General features: G+C 48.9%; 1 protein-coding gene and 1 pseudogene across 1 annotated transcript; one reads left to right on the top strand and one right to left on the bottom strand.

The window, feature by feature from the left end:
* The window catches only part of LOC112124284, a 408,472-nt pseudogene that overhangs the window by 236,032 nt on the left and 151,747 nt on the right, over nucleotides 1–20,693 (top strand).
* On the bottom strand, nucleotides 664–18,133 carry LOC112105244 (zinc finger protein RFP-like). Its single transcript, XM_026661277.1, has 7 exons — nucleotides 17,714–18,133; nucleotides 15,083–15,178; nucleotides 12,427–12,657; nucleotides 7,490–7,512; nucleotides 5,491–5,612; nucleotides 2,269–2,301; nucleotides 664–1,648 (listed from the first exon to the last, which is right to left on the bottom strand). Exons 1-7 carry the CDS (start codon nucleotides 18,131–18,133, stop codon nucleotides 1,119–1,121), a joined length of 1,455 nt encoding a protein of 484 aa, XP_026517062.1. The 3' UTR covers nucleotides 664–1,118.

Raw genomic sequence — 20,693 nt, 5'->3', positions numbered from 1 at the left:
TGGGTCATCACCCGTACCAGCCCCTACTCAGCCAGGGCCACCTCCTACCTGTGTGAGGTGACTGCAGCTCCCAGCCCTGGCTCTGCAGGTGAGTCCCTCCTGACCCAGGTTTGAGAGGGGAAAAACAGTGAGTGACGGGGGAAGAGGAGTGAACAGGGGTGGGGCCTTGGGGGAAGAGGCAGGGCAGGGATTGGGCTTTGGGGGAGAAGAGGCGGGGCAGGGGTAGGGCCTTGGGGTGAAAAAGGTGGGGCAGGGGAGGTTCTGGCACTCCAGCTGGAGTGCCCGGCGGTTTCTAAATATTACCAAGTTGGCAACCCTACTATAGCTGTGCCGCTGTAGTGTAGAAGTACCCGCAAGGACTCTGCTCAGGGGAAGGATCCCACCAAGTGCACAGGGATGTGATCCTCACCTTCCCACTCGTCATAAAGTGAGTGCAATTCACAGGGTGTAACCACACCCCTGCCCCTTTCATCTCTTCTCTTTGTTCTCAAATCCCGCCCCCCTTCCCTAGCTTCCCCCTTCCAGTCCACACCTTCTCTTCTCCGGGTTTCCCGTCTCTACTCACCATTTCCCTCCCCCATCTCCACTTCCTCTTTCTTGGGCTTCTCTCTCCACACCCCATTTCCTTCCCTCTCCCCCGCCCCAGGTTCCCCCTCTCTCATACTCTGAGCTGGCAGACAGCCAATCCTAGAGAACCTGCAGAGGTTGGAGGGGAAACAGGCCGGATAATCCCTGAGACAATGGCCTGGGCCACACTTAAAAAGTTAGGGTGACACACTGCGTCGGTCAGGGTTGTGGGGAAAAACAACGCACAGCTGGATGCTGTAGCTATGCCAACCTACCCCCCAGCATGGACACAGCTATGGCAACAGAAGTAGGCTTCCATCAACGTCGTTCCCTTCGCTTGGGGAGGGGGAGTTCCTACACTGAGGGCAAAGCCCCTTCTGTTGGTGTCGGCTGCATCTACACTATGGGATTATCCCAGCATAGTTACGGGGCGAGCTGGCTGTGTCGCAAACATCCCTGTAGCATGGACAAGGCCAATGAGTTTGGCCCATGTAACTCGGTCATCTCCTTCTGTCAAGGACACTCTCAGTACAGAGCCCCGAGGCCCCGTGTTACCCTGTGATGCAGGGGAGTAGCCTGAGGTGCGTTTGCATATCCCCAACCCGGAAAAAAGGGAAGATTTTCTCCCCTGTAAAAGAAGCTGATGGGAATGAAAATATCCTGGCCATGCTATCAATATCTATAAATGACACCAACCCCTCTTCATACTCCAGACAAACCAGAATCCGTGTGGGGCTCCCGCTCAGGGTCAGAAGAGTCACAGGGGACGTTAGAACCCGGTACTGACCTCTGCAGAGCCCCATGGCCCAGATGCCCCCCTCAGGGTCCAAGCTGATCTCTCCCTTCCTCCTCACAGACTCTCTGGCCACCCCCACAGCCCAGTTTCCCCCATCCCCCACTTCCACCATCCAGCAATGTTTCCTCGAGGTGAATCCCTCACAGCCCAGCACGCAGCGAGAAGGATCAAATCTCTTAGGACTGTAGGGCAGATCCTGCCGCGTGTCTCCCCATCTCACGCTTTTCCGTCTCTTGGACACGACGAAGCGGGGATGAGCCGTGGCTGGATCAAAACTCACATTTGCTGCAGTGGGAAAGAGAAAGTCAGAGCATTACGGGCCCTGGGGGACGGTTTGATCGTGTCAGTGGCAGAATCTACCCCAGCTGGAGAGTGAATCTGGGAATCTACTTCCTCCAGGATTCACCCGGCTCTGAATGGGGAGCAACTCGGAGACGTCAGCAAATTGCAGGGGAGATGCATTCCCTTGGCACAGACGGGTCAGATACAGAGCGAAAGGATTCAGGACCCTCTCGCATATTCTTCCATAGTGGGCCACGTGAAATGTGTTCGATTAGGCCACAGATCCTCTCTACATCCACTGCAGCACTTTCGCTCCCTCCCTCCCGTGTAAGGCTTGCTGGGCGAATCCCCCAAGCATGTTTTCCTGGCTGCGTCAGGTTAGATGAGACCCACCAGCATGCAGCTTTATCCTGCAGCCCTCCTTAAGGCGATCCTCTGACACCTGCAGCTTCGTCCATGCCTCCTGCTGTATATTGGCCACCGGCTTTTGTGTTATTGTATTTCAGAGGCGCCTTCCCTTACTCCAGAATCCACGGACACACCCGTAAATTAACTTTTCTCCTCCATTCAGGAAGATAAACACCGACAACCATGCAGTCTGTCAACTGGCGCCTGAAATTTACCTGATTTCAACACAGTTTCAGATGGCAGAGACTCTAGAAGAAAAAAAACAAACGGGGCAGAGGGAAAGGTGAGATCTGCGGCAGTAGAGGATGGAAAGATTCCTAGCATTTGCTACTGTAACAGGTTTAACTATCTGTGCCTGCGGACGTGTGTGTATAGAAACCATCTCAGCCTTTAACCCTCTCTGATATAGGCATAGTGTAACTCGGTGATTTACTGACGCAAGCTAAGCTGGGTTCAGAACGTGTTAAACTGATCGACGTGCTTCCGCATTAGGGATTGCACTGATACTAGAGGATCACCCACATCAAAGTTTCTCCAGGACGCGCCCTAGCCTAGCACACTCCAGCGGCTCCTTTCAACCCTCCATCCCCCTCCCCCCATGAACTCCCTATGTGCCACCCTCCTATGCCCCTCTATTTCCCTGCTACCCTCCCCACCATCTATGTCATCCCTGGGGCCCTGCGTGTCCGTCCCCCCCGCCACATGCCTGAGTCCCCCATTCTCCCCCCCTGCCAGGAGTTCTGTGTGCCCCCCCATTTCCCATACCAGAGTCCCCCAGTCTCCCCTCCATGCCAGCAGCTCTGTGTGCCTCGCATTCCACCTAACCTTATCTCACCCCACCATGCCAGGAGCTATGTTCCCCCTTCTCCTCCCTCAATCCCTCCTTCCACTAGGGGTTCTGTGTGCACCCTCATATTCCTCCCCTGTACCAGCATCCCCCTTCTTTCCCACGCGGTAGGGGTTCCATGTGCACCCCATTCCTCCCACCCCCCTTTCCTCATGCATTTATGTAGAGATATGCAAGAAAGAACAAGTGAATGGAGCCAACACAATACAGGTCTGTCTCATCTTACGCGGGGGTTCCGTTCCGCGGTTAGCGCGTAAAGCGAAAACCGCGTATAGCCAAAATTCCATTGAGTTCAATGGCGGGCGAAATTGCCCGCACTACAGGTATAGTATTAAAATTGTTATTTTTCTCTCTCTTTTTTTTTTTTTGGCCGACCGCGTAAAGTTGAAATCGCGCATGTTAAATGCGCGTAAGATGCGACAGACCTGTATGTAACCGGACTCTGGAAACGACTGACAGAAGGTCGCGGAAGCCAGAAATTTAGTATACTTCTGAAAAGGACTGGACATTTATATAATTATATTAATAATACATGTATGGTTAATTATTATTAATATCTATTAGTTATTATTAGCATCTAGCGTGGAAGGATTAGATTTTTATCTGGAAATGGTGGTAAACATTGATTTCACCGCACACACACAAACCAACGGAAAGAAAGATTTCCATCAGTAAAAATCAAAATGTACAGCAAGGCAATGTGAGAAAAATGCTGCTCCAGACCTGCTTAGAGTTTGATTTAAGGGTATTTTCTTTGTATATTTTGACACGTGAGGTCAACAGGTTGTGTTTTAACCATTACAAAAGCTTTAAATGTTTTGAATCTCAACATCTACTGTCATTAAATAATTTTTGTCTGACCCCCCCCCATAATATTGTACAACTGTGAAAATTTAAATCGATCAAAATCTAAAAAAATGCTTAAAACGAGACATTAATCTGTCAAAATTACAAAAAGAAAGTGAATTATGCCAAGATGTAATATCTAGCTTAGTGCTTTTGATCAGTAGGTCTCAAAAGCTCTTTACAAATAACTTGATCTCCATTTTACAAAGAGGAAAAGTGATTTGCCTAAGGTCACCCAGTAAGCCAGTGGTAGAAACCCCTCGGTCTCCTGCAGCGCAGTCCAGTGATCTGGCCACTAGGCCAAACTGCTGGATAATAAGCGCATCAACAGCTACAGTATAAGGGAGGGATGTAAAAATGTTCTGCTGCAGGTTTGATCCCAGGGTCTAACTATTGGGGATTAGGATGAGACCTTTGCAAACCAGGAGGGGGGGAAAAATGGGTCAAACTTTTGGGTTTTTTTAGTTTAAAAAAAAAATTTAAGGAAAATCCAAGCGAAAAAGTAATATTCGCCTGAAAAATCAAAACTGTTTACTTTCAAAATGGTGAAAAGGAAACAGTTTGACTTTTTTCAAGATTTATCTTCTTTAGGTTCGTTTGTTTGTTGGCGTTTATTTTTAGTTTTGTTTCCTCCCATTTAAAAGAATTTGCCAACCAGTGGGACGAATTCAGGAAATGTTTTGGTCAACCCAAATCTGCGTTTTAAAATGAAAAAGAAAAGAAAAGAAAAGTTTCGGATGAAAAATGTCACCTAGTTAGGCTTGTGCTTAGTCCACTAGGCCACGCTTCCTCTCAGACCAGGTCTACACTACAAACGTACATTGGTTTAACTACATCGCTCAGGAGTATGAAAAATCCACATCCCTGAGCGACACAGTTATACTGACCTAACTCCAGGTGTAGACAGTGCTATGTTGACGGGAGAGAGGCGCCATCTTTCTGTGTTCCCGGGGGGGGGTGTCAATATATATTCCGCTCCAGGCCCTGCCCCCACTCCACTTCTTCTCCCAAGTCCCCATCCCCGCCCTGACTCTTCCCGCCCCTGCTCCGCCCCCAAGCACTCCCTTTGTCCTTCTCCCCCACCCCCAGTGCCTCCTGCACGCTGCTGAACAACTGATCGTGGTGGGCGGGAGATGCTGCGGGGAAGGGGGAGGAGCTGATTGGCGGGGCCGCCGGCGGGCAGGAGGCACTGGGGGGGGAGGAGCTGATCCACAGGGCTGCTGAGCACCCACTATTTTTTTTCTCTGGGTGCTCCAGCCCTGGAGCACCCACGGACTCGGCGCCTATGATGTGAGAGCTTCTCCTGCCAGCATAGCTACCGCCTCTTGGGGAGGTGGATTAACTATGCTGATCAGCATAATAGCATCTTCGCTGAAGTGCTACAGCAGTGCAGCTTTTTGAGTGTAAACTGGCCCTCAGTCTGTTGTGTTTCCCTTTTCCTGCAGCTGGAGGTCCTACCAGCTGTTTAGCCAGTGGGGCTGGCTCAGCTGTCGGTGGCCAAGCGAGAGGGGGATTTTGGCGCTTCAGGGCATTCAGCGGCAGCATGAGAAGTGCATCCCTCCACCGCTGCAAACTGATCCAGGGTCATCCCCAAAATAAGAGACTGCTGCCCGTGCTTCTCCTGGACTACAGAGGCCAGCCCTGCATGGCTGGAGTGCAGGCCATGAGTCATCTGTGAGCTTCAGACAAGATCAGTGATAAGCTCTCAACCTCAGCGATCAGTCTCAGGACGAGGGTCTGTTACCTTTGAATTTCTTCACAGCATCCTGTAGCGATACGGTTTCTTGAGAGAGTTCTTTGATTCGTCTTCTCCAGTCAGGAGACTCCACAGTTGGATTTTGAAACTTTCCCTTCCCCGTCTTACATCTAGAGAGAAAACAACCTACATCATCTTCATCGGAATGGTAACCGAGATGGAACAAAATGTGAGGGGCCCAATCAGTACTTGGTCCTTGCTCATATGCATACAAATGGTCAAGCACAATTGCAGCCCTTAGGACTTGTCAACATGGGGAATTATTCCAGAATAACTATTCCGGATTAATTTCCTGTGTGGATACTCAGCTAATTCAGAATGAGGCACTCTTATTCTGGAATAAGAGAATTCACAGAGGGAGGTTATCGAGAATATCTAATCTGCTTTAAATTTACCCGACCTGAACCCACATTAACTTCCCAGTGTAGGAAAGGCCTTACTTTCTCCTGGAAGGATCAAAATATTTCAGGGTTGTTGTTGTCTTTCTACAGTGCTTGTATAACTCAAAACACGAAGTGATATTTACTGCCAGCTCTGAATTAAGGGTCAAAGTTAAGGTTGGTTTTGGAAAATGTCTAATCAATTTTTTTTGCCTCTAGATTATTTGAAGAGCGTGTCTGAATAAGAGAGTCTTTTATATATAGCCTGCCTTTCCCCAACCACTTTCATATTTTAAATACACAGAATTCCTTAATTGTAATATTACGGACATCTACTTTTTTGTAACATTCCTGTCGCCTAGAGACACTAAAGTTAACAAGGGCACGTTAAATTAACAAAGGCGTCTGTTATTGTCTGAAATTGAAAGTTCTTTGGTAAGAAAAGGCCTGGTCATGTTTGGTTTGTCTTTTAAAAGAAATATTGCATGGTAAATTAAGAGGGCAAATAAGGCTGGATTTTCAGAAGTTCAAAAGAACACAAGCACCATTAATTTTCAGTTGAAAAGAATTCAAGACTATAAAGTTCAATGTCCAGAAACTTTATGTGCTGGGGGGAAGAAAGCTTGTTGACGCCTATGCGGTTTAACAACAGTTCACAGATATTACCGGGGTTTGAGCTTCAGGGTTCTCTCTTCTGTAGGGTTTATAAGCTCTTCATGATCTGCTGCCTAAGTTATTACAGGGCACCATATTTATAAGTAAGTTTGTATAGGGCTGTCTGTTTAAAGGGGAAATAATTCATAGTGCTCCAAATCCATATGCATATTCAATTTGACCTGCAATTGCGTATGTCAGTAGAAAGATGGGGATACTGGGAAGCAGATTTGGGGTCATTTGGTTGCGGGGTTCCTGAGAGACAGAACCCCACAAAAACTATTTTAAGATTTGTTTCCTCTTCTAATACTTTTATTTGCTGAGCTGGGAAAAACAAAAACTATGGACAACATCCAAATAAAATTTCTATCTCTGGACAAACCCTGCGCTCATCCAGCATCCCGCATCAAGATCCATCCTCAAAACTGAGTAAGGGTACGTCTACACTTACCTCCGGGTTTGGCGGTAAGCAATCGATCTTCTGGGATCGATTTATCGCTTCTTGTCTAGACGCGATAAATCGATCCCGGAAGTGCTCGCCGTCGACACCGGTACTCCTGCTCCGTGGAGTCGACGGGGGAGCCTGCCTGCCGCATGTGGACCCGCGGTAAGTACCTTGTAGTTCGAACTAAGATACTTCGACTTCAGCTACGTTATTCACGTAGCTGAAGTTGCGTATCTTAGTTCGAACTGGGGGGTTAGTGTGGACCAGCCCTAAGTCAAACATTATTAGCCTGTCATTTTGGTTCTGCAGAGTGGGGTACAACACTGATATGAGCCGTGCACAGAATCCCAGCAGGGCTGGGTTTAAATACAAACGCATACAGAGAGCGTCTTAATTTAAGGGCACATCCTCAAAGCTCTCTAAAATTCACAGACAGACTCAGATCGGCTACAGCAGTTGAAGTGTGGGCTGGGAAGTGTGAGTTGGCAGCAAGAAGGGGCCACAATACCTGCTCAAGGTGCTTCTGATGACCTGGAAAGAGAGAGAAAGAATAGAATCATAGAATCGTAGGACTGGAAGGGACCTCGAGAGGTCATCTAGTCCAGTCCCCAGCACTTCTGGCAGGACTAAGTATTATCTAGACCACCCCTGACAGGTGTTTGTCCAACCTGCTTTTAAAAATCTCCAATGAAGGAGATTCCACAACCTCCCTGGGCAATTTATTCCAGTGCTTAACCACCCTGACAATTAGGAAGTTTTTCCTAATGTCCAACCTAAACCTCCCTTGCTGCAATTTAAGCCCATTGCTTCTTGGCCTAACCTCAGAAGTTAGAGAACAATTTTTCTCCCTCCTCCTTGTAAAAGGGAGCTCAGTCCATACCCCACATTTTCCTGTCCTGTCCCCCACACATTTCCCTGTCCTATTGCCCCCACCCTGCCTTGTCTACACTAAAGGGCCTTCGCAGGTATAACTATGCCAGCAGAGCCCCCTAGTGGACACGGTGCGAAAGCTCACAGAACGAATTATAGCTACATGATCTCCTTGAATGACATAAACTAGGCTGGTCTCATAGGCGCCAACTTCTCCTGGTGCTGGTGGGAGCTTGTGCCCCCCTGCTCCGCCCCGACTCCACCCCTGCCCCACCCCTCCCGCCCCTGCCTTGCCTCCATTCCAACCCCTTCCCCAAAGTCCCTGCCCCAAGTCCGCCCCCTCCCTGCCCCTATTGGACCCCTTCCCCAAATCCACGTCCCAGCCCCACCTCTTCCCCGCCTCCTCCCCTAAGCGCACCGCGTTCCCGCTCCTTCCCCCTCCCTCCCACAGCTTGTTACGCCGCGAAACAGCTGTTTTGTGGCAGCAAGCCTAGGAGGAGAAGCGGGGACATGGCGCGCTCAGGGGAGGAGGCAGAGGTGAGCTGGGGAGGGGGGGCAGGGAGCTTGGCTGCCGGTGGGTGCACAGCACCCACCAATTTTTCCCCATGGGTGCTCCAGCCCCAGAGCACCCACAGAGCCGGCACCTATGGCTGGTCTGTCGGAATAGTTGCATCAACACTGGGGATTTAGTAGGCATAACTACGTCGGCTGGTGGCATGATTTTTTTCACACCCCTGACCAGCGTAGCTATGCCGGCAAAACTTTTTAGCGCAGACTACGCCTTTGTCCCCTCTTTTCTTGTATCTCTGTTTAGCTAATCCCCTCCTAACAAAATCCCAGTCACATTTTGGAGAAACAAAAAATCGTGGCATTAACATAACATTTGCAAATCTGTTCATGCTGCACGGATGTTCTCTTTCTTTTCCCTACCCTTTGTCTGTCTTGGCTATTTAGATTGGAAACTCTTCAGGGCAGAGCCTATTATTTCAAGTTCGTACAGCTCCCAGCACAACAGGGCACGAATCTCGGTTGGCTCTTAGACACCTCTGTGGTGAAATTACAATATCAGATAAGAACGGCCATACTGGCTCAGGCCAATGGTCCATCTAGCCCAGTATCCTCTCTCCCACAGTGGCCAGTACCACAATTTCAGGGGAAGTGTACAGAACAAGGTAATTGGAGTGACTCACCGCTGTCTTCCCCTCCTGGCTTCTGGCAGTCAGAAGTGGGAAACCAAATGAAGAGATTTAAAAAAGAAGGGGGGGAGTTATGTGATCCAAGAGACAGGCAAGGAAAACGAGTTTCGCTGGCTACTCAAAAAAACCCCAGTGCAATTTCAGCAGGAAGCGAATGTTCAAAGCATAGCACAGCAGGACAGGAAGGGAATAGAACCTGGTATAACTGCACATGGGATAGTGAATCCCGTTCCAGGGGCCACAGTAGCGAAGAGATGCAGACCAACTGGAAGATGTATGAAGGGCAACAAATTGATTGAGGGGCTGGATTGACTGATCTAGGAGGAAAGAGGAAGACAGCTTCCAGAGATTCATCATTTTTAGGTCAGGAGGGACCACTAGCTCATCTAACCCAGTGGCACTCAACCTTTCCCAACCACCAATCAGGAGTCTGATTTGTCTTGCCTACCCCCAAGTTTCACCTCATTTAAAAATGACACTTACAAAATCAGACATAAAAATACAGAAGTGTCCCAGCCACTATTACTGAAAAATGGCTGACTTTCTCATTGTTACCATATAATTAGAAAATAAATCAACTGGAATATAAATATTGTGCTTACATTTCAGTGTATAGTGTGTGGAGCAGTATAAACAAGTCATCGTCTGTATGAAATTTTAGTTTGTACTGACTTCACTAGTGCTTTTTATGTAGCCTGTTGTAAAACTAGGCAAATATCTAGATGAGTTGATGTCCTCCCTGGGAGACCTCTGTGTACCCCCAGTGGGACACGGACCCCTGGTTGAGAACCACTGGCCTAGGCTGACCTCCCATGTAACACAGGCCAGAGAATTTCACCCAGGTACAGCTGTGTTGAGCCTGATAAAAAAGCCCATCTTCTAGGAAGGCATCCTGTCTTGACCTGAATACACCAACAGGTGGAGAAGTCCACCTCTTCCCTGGGTAGTTTCTTCCAATGGTTTATAACCCTCACTGAAAAAAATGGGCCTCTTATTTCTAATTTGAATTTGTCTGGCTTTAGCTTTCAGCCCTTGGTTCTTGTTATGCCTTTCTCTCCTAGATTGAAGAGCCTAGTATTTCTCCCCGGGAAGGTATTTGTAAATCATAATCATGTCATCTCTCAATCCTCTTTTTGATAAGCTACACAGATTGAGCTCTTCAAGCCTCTCCCTTTAAGGCATTGTCTCCAGTCCTCACATTATTCGTGTGGCTCTTCTCTGCACCTTCTCCAAGTTTTCCACATGCTTTTAAAAATGTCCACCAGAACTGGAGGTAACATTCCCGTACAGAGCTAAACATCACCAGCATGGCTAAGCATGGGGCAGAGAAAGTGGAAGAACGCTTTAGGGTGAATTAACGGGGAGCAATGGGGTAATGCCCTGTGTCGTCTGCGGGGATGGGCGCATAGATGGCTGGATCTAGCAGTGTAGTGCCTTTTGCTTTTCATACAACAAATGCAATTTGAAAGCATTACAGAAGGAGAGTGGGGTCCAAATAATTGTGTGTACTAACTGTATGCCACAAGGAAAGCATGGCTACACGCATACTGCAGCTCTGGCAGGATTCTGAAACATAAGAACGGCCATACTGGGTCAGACCAAAGGTCCATCTAGCCCAGTGTCCTGTCTTCCGACTGTGGCCAATGCCAGGTGCTTCAGAGGGAATGAAGAGAACAGGGCAATTATCGAGGGATCCATCCCCTGTCATCCATTCCCAGCTTCTGGCAGTCAGAGGCTAGGGACACTCAGAGCATGGTTTTGCATCCCTGCCCATCCTGGCTAATAGCCATTGATGGACCTATCCTCCATGAACTTATCTAGTTCGTTTTGAACTCTGTTATAGGCTTGGCCTTCACAACATCCTCTAGCAAAGAGTTCCACAGGTTGTCTGTGTGCTGTGTGAAAAAATACTTTAATCTCTCTTCATATGGAAGCTGTTCCATTCCCCTAAAAATTTTTGTTGCTTTTTTCTGTACTTTTTCCAATTCCAATGTCTTATTTTTTGAAATGGGGCAACCAGATCTGCATGCAGTTCTGCACAAATGGAGAAGACTGTGCGCACCTTTAGAGGATGCAGAAACTATTTAGAGGGATAGTGCCCAGGATGGTCCAGGGGTTAGCGCACTGGCCTAGAAGTTGGGAGACTGGGGCATAATTCTGTGACCTGCCACAAACTTCTTGCGTGACCTTGGGCACGTCAGTTAGCGTCTCTGGGCCCCAGCTTCCCACCTGGTGGTGTTAGGATAAATATATTACAGCCTGCCTGTGAAATGCTTTGCGATCTACTGATGAGAAAAGTGCTGTATAAGAACGGGGCGTTATTGTTATTACCAGCCCCTTCCCTTTTAGTGTGAAAGTCCGTCAAACAAACAAACAGAACAATCTACAGATGTGCTGCTCTACAGCAGAACCTCAGGGCTACAAACGCCTCGGAAATGGAGGTTGTTCTTAACTCTGAAACGTTCGTAACTCTGAACAAAACGTGATGGCTGTTCTTTCAAAAGTTTCCAACTGAACAGTGACTTAATACAGCTTTGAAACTTTACTATGCAGAAGGAAAATGCTGCTTTTTTTTTTTAATAGTTTACGTTTAACACAGTACAGTACTTCCTTTTTTTTGTGTCTCTGCAGCTGCCTGACTGAGTACTTCCGGTTCCAAATGAGGGGCGTGGTTGACTGGACAGTTCATAACTCTGGTGTTCGTAACTGTGAGGTTCTACTGTAACTCAATATGCAGCATATTACAAAGCGAGTCGGAAAGGAGGAATATGACTTCTACCCCTTGATTAGCTCATTCAGTACGTTAGAGGCCAGAGACAGACAGACACACCCACACACAGAATTTTAGCCTGGGTCACACTACATTTGAAGTACCAACTACTGCATGATCCAGCCAGTGGGTGCGTGGGACAAAGAACCCCACGGTGTTTGCAGAGCTTGCAAGAGAATGAAACCAAGGAAGGAAAAGTTGAGGGTGAAGGTCAGGGAAAACTTCCTAACAGGGAGGTGTGCTAGGCTGTGGAATGTTCTTCCCAAGAACAACAGTGAGAGCTCCCAACTCTTGAGATATTCTGGCCAAAACCCTGGGACATGTGGTAAAGGGCACAATCCTGCACTTGCCTCACGGGAAATGGAATGAATGACACAGCTGGTTTTTGCAGTGTCGTTGTAGAGCGCCGTGTGTGGCGCAAAAGGCTTCTCTCTCCCCCAATAGAAGTTGGGCCAATAAAAGAGATTCCCTCCCCTCACCTTGTCGCAGCTGGTCTTTGACACCCATCACTTCCATGAATCTGTGACGCAGCTTTCAAAGAGCTAAATAACAACACAAACAGCGGCAGCACACAGACTGTGCAGGGATCTGGGGGTGGGGGGGTCTCACCTGCAAGAATTCACTCGCTGGCTGCTGACATTTCCCCTCCATCTCGCAGACCATATCGCTGAGGCAAGAGAGCGCCTTAGAGTATTTGGTGGCATTTTCATCCCTCATCTTCACAATCGCCTTGTCCAGCTCGCCCAGCCGGCCCAGCCGACGTTTCTCTTGTTCCTCCAGAAACAGGCGCAACTGCTGAAATTCAGACACAACCTTCTGCCTCTCGGCTTCCACTTCTTTCTGCAGTGAACATGCGCACAGATAGGGAAAAGATCAGATCAGGGACACACAGAGAGTCACTGGGACATTATATTTACCAATGGAATAGCAATTTTCAAAGAATTAGGATACAATAAAACGAATACAGTATAAAATAGTAGACAGGTACTCACCAGTCCCGTCATAGTACTGCACTGCAGAGTGGTTGGTTTCTTGAAGCCCTTTGGTGTATACAGGGCAAGTTTTCTATCCAGCAGGTTATCTTATGACACTACATATCACTCTGGGCAGCGCATGGCATACACCCAGATCACTGAAAATACACTGAACACTAAAGCGATACTGAACATAATTTAATCTTTGTTTGATGATTCAGAAGGCACTTCAGGACCTTGCAGTGCCTCAGGGTCAGCATGATCAACATCAATTATCGTCGTAGATGTAGAAGGTGTAGGAGATTGGGCTGAATCTGTACTGACCCTATGACACCCTGGAAGCTGCTCTTCTGACCAGCGATGAGCTGCCAAAATTGCAACAACCGGTTCCCTACCGGGTCTTGGGTGGCACTTCGGCGGCGGGCCTTCCGCCCAAGACCCGGAGCGAGTGAAGGACCCGCCGCCGAAGTGCCGCCGAAGACTCGGAGCGCCGCCCAGTGAGTACAAGCCCCACGTGCCTCCCAAACAGCCTGTCCCTCCCCATCCGACCCCCACCCACGTCCTGCCCCCGACTGCCCCCCTCAGAACCCACAACCCATCAACCCTCCTGCTCCTTGTCCCCTGACCACCCCCTCCTGAGACCCCCCCACCCTAACTACCCCCCAGGACCCCACCCCCTACCCAACTCACCCCGCTCCCTGTCCCCTGACTGCCCCGATCCCATCCACCACCACCCCGACAGACCCCCGGAACTCCCACGCCTACCCAACCACCCCGTTCCCCATCCCCTGACCGCCCCCCCCAGAACCTCTGCCCCCTCCAACCACTCCCTGCCCCTTATCCAACCCCTCCTCCCAGCCCCGGCCCAGCCCCCTTACCATGCTGCTCAGGGCAGCTTGTATGGATGCCACGCGGCCCGCTGGAGCTCGCAGCCCCACCCCCTTATCATGCCGCTCAAAGCGGCAGGAGCTGCCGAGCTGCCCAGGAGTGGTCCAAAGCGCTGGCGCCGGCGGCGCGGCGCGCTGAGGCTCCGTGAGAGGGGGGAAGGCGGGGGAGGGGCCGGGGGAGCCTCCCCAGCCGGGAGCTCAGGCGGGCCGGACAGGACAGTCCCGCAGGCCGGATGTGGCCCGTGGGCCGGAGTTTGCCCAGCAGCCCACCCCTTTAACAACCGGTTCTAAACCGGCTTCTAAATTTAACAACCAGTTCCCACGAACCGATGCGAACCGGCTCCGGCTCACCACTGCTTCTGACTAAATCCCTGATATCAGCTTGCTGACTTGTCTTCTGCCTCTTTGGCATAAAAGCAGAATGTGCAATTGTGTAGCCTCCTGGGCAGTATACTAGTCCCGGTTACTAGACTGAAGATTTGTATTGGGAGAGATCAGAAATGCAGTTAATAGAGCTTGCTGGTTGATAAAGTGCCGGATAACACAGCTTTTACTGTATATGGCAACCCGTAACAATACGAGTTCAGACATTTCCTGTTGACAGAGAATTTTCTGATCGCTTCCCCAGCAGCAGAAGCGCCTCCTCTGGGCAGCAGCCTCCGTAAACCAGACCCTTTGACTGGCAAGAAGGGGAGGAGGCTAGCCTCAGAAGGAGGGACTTCCGAGAGCAGCCATGCCATTATCAATCTCATTGTTCGGATGATGCATTTTTCTGCAGTCTCCATTTTCCTCCGTAGGCTCCATGTATATTGTGTTAGCACCCAGAGGCACAGGCGACGGGTTTTCAAAGTGCCGGGGGGGGGCTTGACCGCTGGCTCTGCCCCAGGCCCCGCCCCCACTCCACCCCTTCCCCAAGGCTCCACCCCACCCCATCTCTTCCTGCCCCCGCTCCATCCCGCCCCGCTTCTTCCCACCCCTGCTCCACCCCAGTTCAACCCCCTCCCCCAAGCATGCCGCATCCTTGCTCCTCCCCCCACCCCCGAGCCTCCTGCATGCCATGAAACAGCTGATCACAGCGGGCGTGAGGCGTGAGGGGGAGGCGCTGATTTGCAGGGCCTGCTGGCGGGCGGGCGGGCAACGCTGTGGGGTGAGGGGGAGCTTATGGGGGAGCTGCTGGCTCCAGCCCCAGAGCACCCACGGAGTCTGCGCCTATGCCTAGGGGCCCAGCCCCATATATGTGTCTGCAGTACCTATCACAAACAAAGAATCTCTGAACCAGAACAGAGTTTGCAAAACACAGCAGAGTAAATAAGTCCTAATCTCTCTCAGAGGGGAGCAGGTTACTCTTACGTTACTCCAAGTATCAGTGATGCCCTGGAGCTGGTAAGCAATAACGGCACCTACCAGAAGTTCCTGGCTTTTCACTTCCCCACTCGATTGACACTCGAGTATCTCAGCTCTCTCTTTCTTCAAAATCTCCAGGTGGCTCTGAATTTGCATCTAAGAAGTTAGGGGATGAACAAAAATAAAAATGCTTTATGAGCTCTGTTTAAACACACACATATTTTTGAGGCTTTTCCATCAACAATAACGAATAGATTATTTTTAGCCGCGTTGCTTAAAAATATGGTGTGTTCATTAATGTGTTTTAAACCAGGTGCTAATGCCTACGATATTCTTAGTTACACTGTGATAGCAGCCAGGAGGCCCAGCCATAGATCAGGAGCTCATTGTACAAACAGACTGTCTCTGCCCCAAACGGCAAGCCATCTAGATGGGTAATAAATAAATTAATCATTTTCCAGATTCCCCTTGGAAATGTACCCAAGACGCTCAGAGAAAGACAGTCCCTGCCCTAAAGATTGTATAGTCTAAGGCCTTGTCTACAGTATGGGCTAAATCAACGCAGCTGCAATCGATTTAGCGGGTCTAGTGAAGACGCGCTAAATTGATGGGCGAGCACGCTCCCGTCGACATCTGTAATCCACCTCAGCGAGTGGCAGAAGTGATGTCACCGGGAGCGCGTCTCCCGTCGACATTGTGTAGTGTGGACACGGCTGTAAGTTGACCTAAGTTACGTTACGTAAGTTAACTAGTTCAACTTAGATTGACTTACAGCACTAGTGTAGACTAGGCCTAAGTCAGTGATATTCAGACCTGAGTGATTCAGGAGGCAAATTAGCGATCAACATGACCCAAAAGACCCACAGTCGTGTGACTTCATTGTTTCATTTACTACAGGAGTTGGCAACCTTTCAGAAGTGGTGTGCCGAGTCTTCATTTATTCACTCTAATTTAAGGTTTGGCGTGCCAGTAATACATTTTAATGTTTTTAGAAGGTCTCTTTCTATAAGTCTATAATATATAACTAAACTATTGCTGTATATAAAGTAAATAAGGTTTTTAAAATGTTTAAGAAGCTTCATTTAAAATTAAATTAAAATGCAGAGCCCCCTCGGACTGGTGGCCAGGACCCGGGCAGTGTGAGTGCCACTGAAAATCAGCTCGCGTGCCGAACTTGGCACGCGTGCCATAAGTTGCCTACCCCTGATTTACTACAATATTATTCATATTTAAACAGTAGGCCAGGGGAAAGATTTAGTTTGTATATCATTCTCACAGCAAATAAGTTAATAATTTGGTGCAAGTTAATAACTTACTTGGTTAATAAGATAATACAAAGCATTCTGATTGGGTAACAATTAAATCACACAGTGTTTTAAGATCATGTGCTGCAGGAAGACACATTAAAGAGCCACTTGTGGCTTGCCAGCTGCAGTTTGACTATCACTGGTCTAAATAGCCAAGGCAGATGGGGGAGGGGGGAGTTACTCGCCCAAGGTCACCGGCAGAGCTAGAACAAGAACCCAGGTGTCCTGAACACCAGTTTCACACTTAAACGCTGCACCAGGCTGGGTCAAGTTGAGCAGGTGCTAACAAAAAACAGACCAAAGCTTGTGACTAAAAACAAACTCCCCTCTCAGTCGTTCAGGTTTCCCCTTCCTTATTACTGGTGATGTCATAACACGGTTATGGGGCTTTCAGGGAAACAAAACAAAACAGGCACAATAAGACCTAAATGCAGAATGGGGCTAGTGGTGAGAAAGCTCCTTGTGAATAGGTGTGTGTGTGGGGCGGGGGGGGAGACGATAGAGAAATAGGAGAGATAGCAGCTACTGAGGCTGGTCGGGTACAGCTGGCTCCAAACTGGGAATCAGTTACTACCTGGTTCCTGGCCCAATTCAGCCCCTCTGGGTCCTATTCTCATCCCCTGACTCAGCTTGTGGGTGAATTTATGCAGGGACAGAGCCCCCACAATATTTCCAGTGCACTGCAACCCTGTTTCACCACCCCATGCAGAGTAATACCATGCCTATGAAAAAAATGAGGTTTAGATCCTTTATCGTGTGTAAAACCATACTTTAAAAAATTCTTTGTATAGTCCCTTTAGCTATAGCGTTTGCTATGCAAGATCTCTGTAATAATGCAGTGTTTCACCAGTGATTTCCGCTCTACTCCGCGCTGATTAGGTCTCAGCTGGAGTACTGAGTCCAGTTCTGGGTGCCACATTTCAGGAAAGATGTGGACAAATTGGAGAAAGTCCAGAGAAGAGCAACAAAAATGATTAAAGGTCTAGAAAACATGACCTATGAGGGAAGATTGAAAAAATTGTGTTTATTTAGTCAGGAGAAAAGAAGACAGAGAGGGGACATAATAACAGTTTTTAAGTACATAAAAGGTTGTTATAAGGAGGAGGGAGAAAAAGTGTTCTCAACCTCTGAGGACAGCACAAGAAGCAATGGACTTAATTTGCCGCAAGGGAGGTTTAGGTTGGACATTAGGAAAACCTTCCTAACTGGTGAAGCACTGGAATAAATTATCTAGGGAATTGGTGGAATCTCCGTCATTGGAGATTTTTAAGACCAGGTTAGACATACACGTGCTAGGGATGGTCTAGATAATACCTAGTCCTGCGATGAGTGCAGAAGTGACCTCTCGAGGTCCCTTCCAGTCCTACGATTCTATGGTTCCTACCTTGTACTCCTGGGCAGCTTCCTCGATGGGAACCACCGTGTGAGCTCGGTGCTCCTTGGATCTGTCGCACACCACGCAGATGGGAGTTTGATCCTCCTCGCAGAAGAGTTTCAGAGTCTCCAGGTGTTTCTCACACACCCTCTGCCCTCGGGGCTCTCTGAACAGCTGCAGGCTGAACTGTTTGGCCACCTCTGCCACGTTGGCCAGCTGCCTGTTTGGCTTGAGGTTTCTCTGGAGAAAGCGGCCCCTGCAGCAAGGGCAGGAGAGGTTTGTCTCCCATCCCCACAAGCACTGGGTGATGCAGGCTCGGCAGAAATTGTGCCCGCAGTCTATAATCATCACCGGGTCTTTAAAATAATCCAGGCAGATGGAACAAGTCGCTTCCTCCTGGAGCGTTTTGGCTGGATTTGCAGCAGCCATTGTACCCAGCAGCAGGGCAAAGATGCACACAGAGTTGAGCTGCACTTATCTACTTCCTGAAGCTCAGGGATGGGTGGAGCTTTCATCAGCAATCAGCCCCCTTCCTGAAGTTGCAAGTTGTTTTGGCAGTTGTTGCAGCAGCAGCCACCCGGCCTGCTCAAGAGAACGGAGCCTACACCTCGGTGCGTTTCCCAACTTCTGGCCAGCCTACACGTTTTGCTCGTGGTGGGACTGATTGGTTCACTCCAGTTTGCACACACCTTGATGTATGCTAGCACAGTGACACCCCAGGCGTGTTTTGGTTTGCCCCAGTGCAGGGGCTCTCCACCTTTTCAGACGACTGGAGTCCGATTTGTCTTGCCTTCCCCCACGTTTCCCCTCACTCAAAACCGACTTCCTTACACTAGCAGACATAACAATCCAAAAGTGTCACAGCACGCCAGTCCTGAAAAAGGGCTGACTTTCTCATTGTTATCCTATCATGATCAAATAAATCCATTGGAATATAAATATTGTACTTATATGTTCAGTGTATAGTCTATAGAGCAGTATAAACAAGTCACTGTCTGTTTGAAATTTTAGTTTGTCCTGACTTTGCTAGCGCTTTTTATGCAGCCTGTTGTAAAACTAGGCAAATATCTAGATGAGTTGATGTACCCCCTGGAAGATCTCTGTGTACCCCCGGCAGGACACATATCCCCGGTTGAGAACCCCTGCCCTAGTGTGGACCACAAAGCAACCTCACAGGCAAATATTTATGTCCTGGGAGTAATAGTGCTGGTGTTGGTCGTGGGGCTTGAGGAGCGTCTGTCTAGATTATAATATTGCCAACCCCAAAGGTTGAAAAATCATGACTCAAACCCCCCCACTCCCCTGCAAAAAATGTTGAGATTGGCCCCAAACCCATGAGATTTAAAAAAAAAAAAACAAAAAAAAAACGGTGTTTTTTTTTTTGTGGTCTGTCTGATTTTTGAACTCCTTCCAGTATGTGTCAACTAATGTTGCCCCCTCTCCCAAATGTGTGACTTTGGTCTCTGCTGCAGGCAGCCCCCTCCCCATCTGAATATCCCCTGCCCAGCAGTTAACTCTCCCCCCCAATACCCAAATCAATCCTGTCCCCCCTCCCAGATCTGTCACCCAACCCCCGCATCTGTCCTTCCCCCTTGTCTGCCCCTGTCAGCTCCTACCTGAATTCTGCCCTCAGATCTGCTGTCACCCAGCTCCCTCCATCAGTTCTGACCCCACATCTGGCCCTCATACCCTATATCCCCTTTGCAGCTCCCGGGGTGCTGAGCCAGATGAGCAGGTGAAAGAAGTGGATTCTCAGATATTCTGATCACCATATTTGGGCCGGGAAGGAATTTTCCTCCAGGGCAGATTGGCAGAGACCCTGGGGGGTTTTCGCCTTCCTCTGCAGCGTGGGGCATGGGTCACTTGTTGGAAGATTCTCTGCACCTTGAAGTCTTTAAACCATGATTTGAGGGCTTCAATGGCTCAGACACAGGTTTGATACAGGAGTGGGTGGGTGAGATTCTGTGACCCGCGTTGTTCAGGAGGTCAGACTAGATGATCAATAACGGTCCCCTCTGACCTTAAAGTCTATGATTCTATGATTCATAAGTGGATTCTCAGCCCTGGCGGAGCAGCTGTAGTGGGGTCCCCGTTCCCAGGCTGCGTGTTGCAGGGATGGAAAGGGGGCGGGGGCAAAGCAGAGGAGCCATCCCATTGTTCATAGTAGGGGAAAGGAAGAAAAATGAGGGAATGGATTTGCCTTGAGCTGCTGGGTAGAGCTGGGCAAAACATCAATTTTTGGTTCAGTGGCCAACCCAGAAAAGAAAAGAAATTGTTGAGGGTTAACCTGAAATGACTGTTTGCTTGTTTTTTTCCTCAGCAAATATTCCAAAGCCATCTCATTTTAAATGACAATCTTCTTGAACTAAAAAAAAAAAAATTCCAACCTGTGTTTGGCAGGCAAGGAGCTGGGAAAGGATTGAGAGGCAATGAAGTGAATAATGGGACTAAACGTTTATTGCAAAATCAGGGATATTTCTGCTAGTTACAGAAAAGCAGGAAGGACAAATAGGACACACACTGAACAGAAATCCCCTCATTAACAGGCCTGGCACTGGGCTTTGTTTTATTCTGTGCATCTCACGGGACTTTCCCATTGACTCACTTCACATTTATTTCCTATTCCCGTTATTGCTGGGGTAGTCCCCCCCCCGGGCCATTGGCTTGTTTGTTAACTTGAATAAAACAGGGATGGAGATGAGGAAGGACCAGCCCATGATGAGCCTGGAGCATCATTCTCAAATGCCTCATGTCTCGTTCCCTTTCTATCACAGAGCAGAGAGAAGAGACCATGCGTATGTCTACACAGCAACCAGACACCCGTGGCTGGCCCATGCCAGCCACCTTGGGCTTGCGGGGCTCAGGCTACGCGGCTGTTTCATTGCTGTCTAGACTTCCGGGCTCGGGCTGGAGTCTGAGCTCTGAGACCCTCCTGTCTTGTGCCTGGCCTCAAGCTGGAGCATGGACGTCTATACCGATATTTTTAGCT

Source organism: Terrapene carolina, unplaced genomic scaffold, assembly GCF_002925995.2.
Source record: "Terrapene carolina triunguis isolate 2854851 unplaced genomic scaffold, T_m_triunguis-2.0 Scaffold990, whole genome shotgun sequence".
NCBI classification, from domain to species: domain Eukaryota; kingdom Metazoa; phylum Chordata; order Testudines; family Emydidae; genus Terrapene; species Terrapene triunguis.
Note: the sequence above shows the minus strand (reverse complement) of the source record. Positions and strands in the feature narration are given on the sequence as shown.